The sequence below is a fragment of the Dermacentor andersoni genome, chromosome 7, assembly GCF_023375885.2.
Source record: "Dermacentor andersoni chromosome 7, qqDerAnde1_hic_scaffold, whole genome shotgun sequence".
In the NCBI taxonomy this organism is placed as follows: Eukaryota; Metazoa; Arthropoda; class Arachnida; order Ixodida; family Ixodidae; genus Dermacentor; species Dermacentor andersoni.
The window spans coordinates 61,056,037-61,068,949 of NC_092820.1; the positions used below are offsets into that span (position 1 = coordinate 61,056,037).

Below are 12,913 nucleotides of genomic sequence, written 5' to 3' on the forward strand. Positions count from 1 at the left end.
GAGGTACTGCTCCGATGTGAAATACAGAGGGGATGTGTTGTCACAGTATGCTTGCTTCCTCGCTCTTTCTGCTGCTGTGCAGAGTCTACTGCAAGACGAGTGACACCCACACATGCAGCATGGCAGGCAAGCCTTGGGTCATTGTCAAGACTGACAATTTTCCGGACACTGGTATGTTTTGGCCTGGAGGGAATTTTTTCTTTGCTGGCCTAGGATTGCAGCCCGTGCTACCCACTGCTACAGTCGAATCCTGATAATTAGAACTTGAAGGGGCTCTAAAATTTGTTAGAATTAAAAGGACTTGTTTTTGAAGTATTCGTGCACCATAGCACAATGCACTAATGGTGCGAGTTGTGAAATATTGCGGCGCGCAAGCACACAGCAAGTGAGGACCACGAAACTGCCCACGCCAGTGAATGATCACGCTTCTTGATAAAGGCAGAAACCAAAACTTCAAGGAGCAGCCACACAGGGGCGTCTGGGTCAGCAGGCGTTTGGTGTGTTGCGACACTACGTAACTGAGCACATGAGAGTCAGACCCTCCCGCGTCTAGCCGTGCGCGGCTTAGCCGTGTCTGGGGAAAAGGGGATACTGGAGGTTGAGCCGATGCAAGGTGTTTGGACCTTTAAGGCCCCCAGGCAGAGGAAACGCACCTTTCTGGCCTCTGCTTCACATACATGGCACCTCCAGACTGACCCACCTGGGAGAAATCTGCAGTTGCCTTTTCCTGTCCTCCACTCTGATCTTCGTCTTTCTCTCTCGCCTTTTTCATCTTTCCTTTCTTCACTTCTCCTTACTTCCGAATTTCTCGGTGGCAAGGGTTTACCTTGTGTGGCTAGCCAGCCTTAATTATGCTGTATTTGGTTATAGCAACGATGTACGGCTGGCATTGGCAGGGTTTCTCTAGCAGGAACTTCTGTCATGTCCCCCTGTTGGGCTCCATGGTGGGTGGTTGGCATCGCGGCCGAAAACCCAACTGTACTTATGGAAAATGCTTTTCCTAAACTCCCCGATCGTCCTCAGAAATGAGGGCGCACCGAAGATGTCTTTCAGTTTTTCGGATGCCAAGTCGACAGCTTCCCTTGTTTCCATGTAATTCACTTGGAAAAGCCAGACAAACCAGTGCAAACAATTTCACCATTCCTTGTTTCCAAGTCTTTGAAGTTTTTGGTTCAGGTTATAAGGCGTTGATGACGGCAAGCTGTGATCTCCTCTTGGAGCTCCGTGATCAGAAGCAATATTGACACAATGATGTGGGGCTCCCGCACCACGGGACAGCGTGCGCAAAGGCAGGTGCCATGAAAGACGGTGAAGCGCGTGAGCTGCATGTTCTTCTCCTGGCCCACCATTAAACAGAAGCATCTGTTTTGTAAGACTCCGTCTTCAATCTACGTAACATTATTCTGGTGGAGGTGCTGGGTAACATGCTACCACTTCCAGATCGAACACAACCTACAAGCCCAGTACGAAGTCCGGTCGAGCTGACACCAGTTCACATACGGACAAGCCGTCGACTTCAAGGACTGCCCCCTGAGCATGAGCCTCTACCCAATCGAGTCATAAGGATGAGTACCTCAGTTCCGTCTTCTTCCTAAACCGCACCGACCGAGGTCGTCCTTAACCAGCCGCGACTTCCCACATTCTTCCATGGGGACACCTTCGAAGATGTTGAGCACTGGCTCGATCACTTTGAGCGTGTCGCAGAATTCAACGGCTGGACTCCAGAGCGCAAGCTATGTAACGCCTACTTTGCCCTCGAGGACTATGCACGGACATGGTTTGAGAGCCGTGAGGCGGCCCTATCGACATGGGATGAATTCCAATGGCAGCTAATCAGCACATACGCCAGCCTCAATCACAAGGAACGAGCTGAGTCTGCGATTCAGGCGAGAGTGCAGCGGCCGAACGAAAGTGTCGCAGTGTTTGTCGAAGATATGTGCCGACTTTTCCGACGCGCGGAACCATCCATGCCGAAAGAAAAGAAGCTCAGGAACTTGATGCGCGGCGTCAAGCAAGAGTTATTCGGTGGACTAATACGCAACCCACCAAAGACCGTTACAGAGTTTCCCGCGGAAGCCATATAAATGGAAAAGGCACTACAGCAGCGAACAAGGCAGTACAACCACGACGTGTCAACCCTATCGCGTGACCCTCTCGCTGTACCCTTGGACAATACCGACGCCTTGCGGGAGCTCATTAGGCTTGTTGTCCGAGAAGAGCTTCAAAAGCTTCAGGTGGCTCCGGCATCGGTACCGCGACTCGCTCTGGCTGAGGTCGTCCGGGAGGAAATCAGGCAAGCAGTACAAGTCTCGGAGCGAAGCGAGACACCACAGCACGAGGTACGGCAGCCACAGCCTCGCATGTCGTATGTGGAAGCTGCGAGAAGTTCGTTGTCTCCAACTTTTTACGTTGTGCGCGACGTCCCAGACTTTCATGGTGTGCACACCGTTGAACAAGCAACTGGCGACTTCAGGACTCGCTGCACGCCATTCATGTCTGAAACACGACCACCCCGCAAGAGCTACGTATGGCGCACTGCAGACCGGAGGCCCTTGTGTTTTCATTGCAGTGAAGCCGATCACTTCTACAGGGCGTGTCCTTACCGCCGAGCTGGGCTCCATGGATTTTCAGTGAATGCGCCGTGCCCGCGCAATGGTGAATGCCCCTTGGAGATTGAAGCCTACCTCGCGGATGCCAGGACCTCGTTTGCCCCACGATTCCGTGTCCCCCAGTCACCGTCACCCACCCGAAACAGGTCTTCCAGCCCCATCTGCACGCCGAGTGCAAAAAGGCGTCGCTCACCCAGCCCTGCCTCCCGGGATAACTGAGTCCAGCGACCTGCGGAGGTGAGGTCACTGACGTTGCAAACGCTGAAGATCCTCCACTAAGACAACCGCGAGATGACGTAATTGAGACGCAGAGAAAACAGTGTAGTTCGGTGTCAGTATCTTGCGACGTACCAGTTACCATAGATGACCACGAAGTCACGGCGTTAATCGACACGGGTGCGGACACGTCTGTTATGAGCCAGAATCTCGCGCGTATCATGAACAAAGTTTTGACGCAATGGACCGGGACTCAGATTCGTACTGCGGGAGGGCACCTCATAACTCCAATGGGCCGGTGCACAGCACGAGACAACATTCGGGGCTTCACGTACATCGGCGACCTCGTCATTCTTCCTGAATGTTCAAAGGACCTTGTACTCGGCATGGGTTTCCTTCAGGCGAACGGTGCCATCATCGACCTGCAAAGAGTCTAGAGTCAGCTTCGCTACTACGCAAGCCATAGCGAACAGCAATGGCAATGACCGTGACATCGCGCTTCACGTAGCTGACGATCACGTTACGTTACCATCCAAGAGCAGCGTGCTTACCCTTGTCCGATGCGACGTGGAGGACGACGCCGAAGGAATTGCGGAGGCAAACATACCTATGCTTCTTGAGCGCCACATTTGCATAGCCAGAGGGCTTCTTCAGGTGCGCAACAAATGTTCAGTCGTCTTGCTAACAAACTTTAGCAACGAATATCGGCATGTACCGCAAGGCACGACAATCGCATTTCTTTGCGAAATCATTGATGTTACTGACATTGCCACATTGGAAATCGCATTGTCTCAGCAATCTGAGTTACCCAGCCTAAAAGAACGGATTCACGTTAACGCTGCTCTGCCAGACCATCAGAAAGACCGTCTACTGAGTCTCCTGAATTAATTTGCGGACTGTTTTTCAACATCGTCCAAAGTACGGCGCACGTCCATCATAAAGCACCGCATTATAACGGACGAGTCCGCACGTCCTGTTCGTCAGCATCCGTACAGAGTGTCTCCAGTGGAAAGGGAAGCGATCAAGCATCAGGTGAAAGAGATGCTCCAAGACGACGTGATCCTGCCATCCACAAGCCCGTGGGCCTCCCCTGTAGTGTTAGTCAGAAAGAAAGACAACACACTACGCTTCTGTGTAGAATATAGAAAGTTGAACCGTGTCACCAAGCGCGATGTTTATCCATTGCCACGCATCGACGGCACATTGAATCGTCTACAACATGCCAATTTTTTTTTCTTCTTTGGATGTTAAATCAGGGTTGGAGCCTGCCTTTGGAGCCCGTTGGAGCCTGTGCTTACAAGAGTACGACATTACAGTTGTCTACCGATCTGGAAGGAAGCACAGCGACGCCGACTGATTGTCACGCGCACCACTCCCTACGATGACCTCGGACCCTGACGACAGTGTGCTGACCCTGAGCTGCTGCCGCTGATCGAGCACCTTCAAGGAGCTGAAGGTGTCTTACCTCGGTCGCTTTTGCGCGGCTTATCAGCGTACTCTTTGCATAACAATGTCTTTTACAGGAAAAACTGCGGAAGTGGTCCAAATACGTACCTCTTTGTCGTGCCGTCGGCGCTGCGCCAAGACATTTTGCAAGCCTGCCATGATGAGCCATGCGCGGGACACCTGGGATTTGCTAAGACATTAGCAAGGATACGCCAGAGGTATTATTGGCCCCGGCTTTTTTTCTTCAGTGCAACGGTATGTCAAGACGTGCCGTGATTGTCAGCGCCGCAAGAAACCACCAGTTAAACCAACTGGCTTTCTCCACCCTGTGGACCCTCCTCAGGCACCGTTCCAACAAATAGGAATGGATCTACTTGGGCCATTCCCAATGACCTCTTCGCGCAACAAATGGATAGTCGTCGCTACCGACCACTTAACCCGGTACGCCAAAACCGAAGCTATTCCGCAAGCAAACTCTTATGAAGTGGCCAAGTTCTTTCTATGCCACATCGTCCTACGACATGGTGCACTGTCTGTTCTCATCACCGACCGTGCTGCAGCATTTACAGCCGAACTTATGGTGAACGTTCTCCAGCTGACGCATTGCTCTCACCGCAAGAGCACTGCATATCACCCTCAAACCAATGGATTAACTGAACGTCTAAACAGAACGCTGGCTGATATGCTCTCCATGTATATCGACGTTGAGCACAAGACGTGGGATGAGATTTTATCCTATGTAACGTTCGCGTATAACACTGCTGTACAAGAGACTACACAGTTTACGCCGTTTGAACTTGTGTACGGGCGCCACATCACGTCAACACTTGACGCCATGCTACCTCAGGTTGATAATAGCCCGCCCAGCGAACACATGGAAGAATTCGTTCAAAGAGCCGAAGCAGCACGCCAGCTTGCTCAGCATCGTATCCGGAGCCAACAGCATACTGACACCCTCTGCTACAACGAGGGTCGACGTGACGTCCATTACAATACCGGCGCCTTCGTGTGAGTCTGGACGCCGATCCGTCGCTATGGGCTCTCGGAAAAATTGCTCCGCCAGTATTTTGGCCCCTACAAAGTTACACCCCGCCTCAGTGACGTGACCTACGAAGTCGTCCCTTGCAGTTCTGACCCCGGTTCGCTCCGTCGTCGTCCTCACACGAAAGTTGTTCATGTAGGGCGCATGAAACCCTACTATGCGCATACATGAACGCTGAGATGCACCTGAGGAGCTCCATTTCTTGTCGCCGCAAGAACTTTTTGACGCGACTGAGACGGTCGCTTTTCGCATGGGGGGCAATTGACACAATGATGTGGCGCTCCCGCACCGCGGGCCGGCGCGCGCAAAGGCCGGCGCCATGAAAGACGACGAAGCGCGTGAGCTGCGCGTTCTTCTCCTGGCCCGCCATTAAACAGAAGCGTCTATTTTGTAAGACTCCGTCTTCAATCTACGTTACAATATGAGAAATTGCCGAAACTAGTATCATTTGCGGAGACCCAAGTAACAGTAACCCCGCACCGTACGATGAACATAATCCGTGGCGTTGTCTCGGACGATGACTTACAGGAGCTCACTGAGGCTGAACTCTTGAGGTCTTCAGTGAACAGAATGTCAGCAATGTCAAAAGAAATAAGATCAGGTGGGATGGCAAACAAATCCAAACCAAACACCTGATAATCACCTTCGGTTCGAATGTCCTGCCCAAGTCAATCAAGGCTGGGTACATCAAGCTCCGTGTTAGGCCATATATGCCAAATCTCCTCCGATGTTTCAAATGCCAGCGTTTCGGCCACAGTTAGCAGCGCTGCCAAGGCCGTCAGACTTTTGGGAAATGCAGTGCCCATGAACACACCTCTGAAGCTTGTGAGAACTCTTTCCATCATGCAAACGGAGATGGGGAGCATGCCGCCTACTTGCGGTTGTGTCCATCCTGGAAAAAAGAAAAGGAAATTGTAACAATTAAAGTAAAAGAGAATATTTCATTCAAAGAAGCACGCAGGTGGGTAACTTACCTGCCAAAGAACAGCTTTGCCAAAGTGGCGCATCAGGGGCGGCGCCACAACGGCTTCCCGCTGCTGTCCGGCTCACACAGGGTGAGCCGGCAGTGAAGCCATCTGCCCCCTCGGCAGTTGCAGCTAGCACTGCTTCGCCACCCCAGCAGAAGGGGCCATAGACTTCCGGGCTGGTGGCGTCAAAGGTCTTGTCTGCCGAGACGAGGAGGCCTTCAGGTCAAACCCTGCGCTTGCAAGAGCGCATGTCCAGCACCTCACAATAACCAGCCAGACAGTGCCACCAGCGCCTAAGGAGCTGGTGGCACTCCAAAAAAAACAGAACTCACGTCACAGCACATGGAAAGGGCCCGTGAGCTAATCTCCATCTCTTAAGACACGCAGCACAACCTACATTTATCATCATGGAGACACAAATGATACAATGGAATGTTAGAGGACTTCATAACCTAGATGACATTACAGAACTTCTACACAACCATCACCCAAAGTATCTGTGGGTTCAAGAGACACATCTCAAACCCACATGCACAAATTTTCTTTGTCAGTACCCAATCTATTGTAAAGACCACAATGAGGCGAACGCCTCGTCTGGCGGTGTAGTAATAGTTGTCGACAAGTCATAGCTTGTCATCATGTCGCCCATCAGACACCCCTTGAGGCAGTGGGAGTTCGGGCAATTCTTTTTAATAAAATAATCACTGTATGTTGCGTATACATACCCCCAAATTATCATCTCGGAAAAAGCGATTTTTATAACCTAATTGATCAGCTCCCGGACCCCTGTATACTCTCAGGCGATTTTAATGCCCACAACACCATGTGGAGTGACTCGCGATGCGATGTGAGAGGTCATTTTATTTAAAATTTTCTTGTAAGCTCCGGTGCATGCCTCTCCAACAAGAAGGAACCAGCATATTATAATATTCATCATAATTCATATTCACTAATAGACCTCTCGATTGGCTCGGCTTCAATTTTCCCTGACTTGGAATGGCATGTAACCGAAAATCCCTATGGAAGTGACTACTTCCCTGTAATGTTCAATTTAGTACATCAACACGAATGCCCTCCACGCACACCCCTGTAGGAACTAGCCTCCGCCGAATGGAATCATTTTAAGGAATCCAGTTACTTATCGCGGCATCTTATCATTGATTTTAGCATAGATAAAGCAGTGGCATATTTTAGTTGTTTTGTACTTGACGCAGCTAAAAAGTAACAAACACAAGGTCTTTCATGTAAAAGACGGGTCCCCTGGTAGCATGAGCAGTGCAGATTGGTGCGAAGGAAACAAAACAAAGCGTGCGGTTTGCTGCGTCGCTTCCTGACTGCTGAAAATCTCATAGAATTTAAACTGGTAAAATCATAGGGAAAGCGCACGGGGAGACAGGCAAGGAGGGCTAGCTGGGAGAGGTTTCTCTCGGGCATCACATCCTACACTCAAGAGTCTAAAGTATGGAATGGCCTATGAAAGCTAAAGGGGCAGCAAATCCACCAATTGCCCTCAGTTGACAACCAAGGGACTACCTTGGAAGACCAGGCCAACGCTCTGGGCAAACACTTTGAGCTTGTATCAAGCTCCACACTACACAAAATCATTCCTCAAATATAAACAATTAGCTAAACATAAGGGGGGACATGACGATTAGAGAGATACTTATTTTTAGACCAAATTCAATTAAAATACATAGACTTGTTCAGTTTTTCAAGCCGATTTTAGAAGTGCAATTTTTTTTTATACGTCAAGTAATTATGGAGGTAATTAAAAGTACACTGCTATTATTTGTGGGGACAATAGCTAAAAGAAATCTGGACAGAGAGCTATATTAATGCATGAGTGGACAGCTGAATGTTTAAGGAGTGAAATGCTGCAAGCAGTTTTTAAATCCAATAATAATTAGCAATATAGCAGTTCATCAAAGTCCATTGTTTACACCATGGCGCTAGGTCACAAGAACAAAAGGAAGAAAAAATTATAGGAAAATGAAAAGCAAGAATCTGCTTGCAGCGATGTGACATGTGCTACACTCATCCGTAATCGTCCCTCTGTAAGAGAGCCCTTTTCACTGCGGGTGAGGTAGCTTAGCGTTGAAATGGATGTGCCACTACTCAAAGATGGCTTAATGCCTCCAGCTAAGCTGCTACCGCCTTGTGAGTGGCAGCTGATACAATGTGATATATCTTTTCTACAAGTTACAAAGCACGCTCCAGTGTTGTTTGATCCTGGATCCTTATTTACACTTTATGCTTGGCGTGCGTGTAATGCTTGGCTAACTGACAATTGCAGTTATCTGGAACCCATGGGTCAGTGGGGCAGCTTCCATGGCCGACTTTGGCGACGACGAGTACGTCAAGATGGTCTGTGTTGAGCCTGGATATGTGTCCGAGCCTAAGAAGCTACCTCCAAAGCAGACCTTTGAGGCTTCAGTCACGATGGAGGCAGTGGAATAGCTTCATCCGCTCGAAGGACCTGCACACATTGTTATCGGAGATGTGATAGCTTTTGTTTCTGATTCCTTTTTTATTTGTGAATATATATTTAGCTTTCAGGGCTAGTGTAAACACTTTAGAATAGCATCTTTTATGCTGCTGCTTTATTGACCGAGGTTGGTTACAGTGAGTTAGCAGTTTGCTGCTAACTCACTTTGCTTTTTATTGGTCTTAGTTGGATTTCTCATCTGTGATTGGAAATACTATTTACATACCTCGTCTTAGCTTTTTGTCAAATAGATTCTGCTGTTACATGAAATGTTCTTATGTGGATGTAAATTTAATAGCCCTTTTCTTATCGCCACTTGTCACAGTCATAGGCTTGGTTGCCAGGATTGCAATCAACTTTAAAGAACTATACTATATTATCGGCAAATGAAAAGTGACATGATGAAACACCGTGAAACACAAAGATGAAGGGAGGCAAAACAAAAGACGAAGTGCCGACTGTTAGTTGAAGTTTATTGGGAAAACCCATAGATGCATAAGAGCCCTTCATTCGTGCACCCTGGCACTCAGAAAAGCAATAAACAAGCCAGAAAAAGCAAAGGCAGAAATTAGTACGTACTACCTGAGAGGAAAAGCATGTCTTTGGATTGTCACGTCATCAAGATTGAATGCTACAGATACGCATACTTATAAATTTTTCCAGTCAACATTAGTTGAGTCAGCACAGTGTCTTGTCTGTTGCTTCTGTTCGTCTTTGTCTCACTGTTTCATCATGTCACCACATCAACTCGGCTAACTGTTTTCTGTGATATGAAACGGTGCATCAAAATTGTTCATGGGCAGAAGCCGAGGGAGCTGCCCACAAAACAAAGCTTCAGTGTCTTTGGAGGTTTAACATAAATCAGAAAGACACGTCTGTTGCGAGAAAAACAACAGTGTGCACTGAACCTACTGGTTTTCTCTCTTATCCTGCCAGTTACCTCTTTTGTAACAACTAATTATTAGCATATTGCAGTGTTCATTTATACCTATGTCCAATTCCATTCTTTGGATTTTATTCTGCATTTATTGCCATAAACTTTTAAAACACCACCGCAGGAGTAAGTATGTGCGTAGTAGTTGAGAAACTGCAGCGCACCGCATTTTATTTCTGCCGAGTGAGATATTGAAATATATAGTAAGTTGCAGAAGTTGCACAAGGGAGAATACACAAGTATTTATTCTTTTGTCTTTGTCCCGGAAATGCCTTGTTTAAGGTTGTGGCCCCCAAGATTTTCAGATGTGCCACTCATTCGACTCTCAAGTTGAATAGAATGTACAGCCGCGTCCACGTCTGTGTAGAGCGCGCAAGCAGATGGCCTTGCTCTGCGCCCCGCAGTGCGGCAGTTGCGAGATCTGAAGCACTTTGCCCAGGAGCATGCGCGGCCTAATATACATGCAGACCTGCATTGCACGAGTGGCAACGTTGAAATGGGCCGTCGTTTTACCGAATATGTACGCTTCCTAAGGGCGCTCTCGGTATCTCCATGCCAAAAGATTACGTGTTTCAGCTGATAACACGCACCCGACTCTCACAACAAGCTATGCATGCTTTCTGGCTGTTCCGATTATGCGGTGATACGAAAAAATGATAACGCCAACAACAGTCTAAAAAGAAAATCCAGGCGTTAATTTTTTGATGCCGTCTTCTGCCTGCCCTTGGCGCTTATAGATGATGCGTTATTTTGTATTTTGGCTCAACATTATTTATTACAGGACATGGCATGTTCAACCATTGCCGAAGAAGAGAAGCTTCAGCCTACAGATAACGTTTCCATAAGGGGCCTTGTGTTTGAAACTTTGCCTCCTTCCTGAAGTTCCCCATGTTAGGCCGCTGCGGACTACTTCGGATCCCCATCTTTCTGTGGCTCCCTTGTCGTTCTTTTGAGAAAACTGCATTATGCTCAATACCATAGCCATTAGAGCAGCAATGACCGCTTCATTAGATCAGTAAGGTTACACGACGACTTGCACTTTTTAAAAATAAACGTAAACCCTGTTGGTTCAATTCCCTTTCGGTAGCCTACATTTGCTACTTTTGCTGTGAGTGCTTCATATCATGCAGCTTTATGTTTGTTTGGTTATCAGCTGCATTGATACTCATGATGCAACATTCCTGTGGCACTTAATAAGAAGGCAAAGTGTAGTATCAGCTATTTGTGCCCTAGGGCAAAAGATACATGACACTGTGCTAAAATATCTCGGCATCCACTTTGGCCCAGAATGTATATTTTGGGAGACATTGGCTTGACCTGTTTCATTTGTATGTTTTCTACTTAATCGCTGTATTTTTTATACCTTAGTGCATGCAGAACTCTTATGCATAGTGTTCCATGAACTTCAGCGGCAGAGATATGGAAAGTTGGTCTGTTGATGCACACAGAAGGGAAAAAGAACAGCACAAAAGATTGGGTGAAGTGTAGGATGTGTACATGTGTAGAATCAAATATCTGACTGCCCAAAGAAAGGTACTAGTGACATTATTTCCTCTGTGTCATGCCTTTATGTTACTGTTGATATGCAGTAAAATTGATTGTTGGTAGTACCGTGTTTTTTGTCCTACAATTAGTTACGTCTCTTTTTCTTTTTATTACTTTGAAAATGGCACTTAACTTGAAACACCTGATGACATTGTTCCAAGCAGACACTTGATCTTTCTTCAGTGCCGTTTGCCCATCCTCAACAAATTTGCTACCTATAATTATGAAGCCCCCTCATGAAACTTCCGTTCACGAATATGTTCAAAGTGATATTACTACTTGAATAAAGGTATATTTGTAGCATGTGGTCCTTTTATTTTGCACTATATTCGTAACTACGTCGCAGTATTCCAGTCTTATTTTTAAATGTTTATGGGTATTTCTTTCTTTAAAAAAGGATTGGTTTCTTTGCTCTATGACCAATGGAAACAGCAGGACATGTGTGTATATAAAGAATTGAAAACCGTTTCACTTCGTGTGGTACACTTCCTTGGTGGATATACCTTCATATGCATGTTTAAAACTTATTGCTGTTACTGTAGGTGGTATTACAGCGGATGAAACTGGGGACAGGCCAAGAAAGAAAATGTCTTTCTACTTGAAGGTAGTTCTTCCTGTAACAGTCATATTTTAACTGGTTAGTGATAATGCATATGCAGTAACAGAGGCAAGAAAGAGCGACAATAAACACTTAATTGGGCAAGCTTGCACAGAAAGAGGGGCATGGTGCTTCTCTTGAATACGACAACGCAAGTATATTCATTTCTTTCTAACACCTCTCCTTGTGATTGGCACTGTAGTCCTCTCACCCTTAATTAATGTACCATTTCATATTCCTTGCGCTACCATTGCATTGGATGCTATGCAATGTGGTCCATGTGATGAAGTCTCTTGGTTCATGCAGGAAACTGCAGAAGTAAACAGTTAAGTTTACTCTAGGCAAATCTTGGGGAAGAGCTATCAAAGTGACACTAAAGGTGGCTGATTACATGTTGACAGAATGTGATATGCTTGCTTCATTCAATGGTAGTGATTACCTCAGCAGTTAACTATCTCGTCAGAAATTAGTGCTGCAACGTTGAAGTCTCCGTGTGCAGTGTTGGAAGCACGTAAATATTTTCCTGCTGCCATTGCATGGGCTTAAGACCGAGTAAATTCGCCTGTAAAATTTCCTGCCACTGTGTTTCTTTTTTATCTGCTGGCACAGACTTGTGCCACAGGAAAAAAGGGAGCAGGCTGATGTACAGGCGCTATGTTGCCAAACAGCTTTTCACTGTGCACTTGAAGCTCCCGCGAATTGTCTTCTTCGCAAAACACATTAGAAATATCCTAGTTTGTAAGCAATATACTTTACTTTGTTTCTTTGTTATCTTCAGCGGTTTATGCTGTTCCCTCTTGGTGTTATTAATTTTAATTTATTGTCCCTTTTTGTGCTTCAATGTACAATTTTCCATATACAAAATATGTGATTTATAATTGTTTGTATTCCTCTCCTGCTATAGCCCTGTGTAAGGGCTGGCAGTATCTGTAAATAAATAAATAAATAAACCTTGTGAAGTCGTTAGCAGAAGAATTTAAGGAGCAGAAATTTGATTATCTAAAGGACGCCTGGATATGTTGGCCACATTAGCTGGATGGAGAGTAGTCCTTCAGGTGACTTGTGTACAG

General features: G+C 46.8%; 1 protein-coding gene across 1 annotated transcript in view; it reads left to right on the forward strand.

The window, feature by feature from the left end:
* Nucleotides 1–11,713, forward strand: part of LOC126534407 (uncharacterized) — a 58,265-nt gene extending 46,552 nt beyond the window's left edge. The window contains exons 9-10 of the mRNA XM_050181691.3: nucleotides 83–171; nucleotides 8,575–11,713. Coding sequence (XP_050037648.2) covers nucleotides 83–171; nucleotides 8,575–8,738 — 253 coding nt within the window. The 3' untranslated portion in view covers nucleotides 8,739–11,713. The remainder of the gene's footprint in view (nucleotides 1–82; nucleotides 172–8,574) is intronic.
* Nucleotides 11,714–12,913: the final 1,200 nt, after the last annotated feature.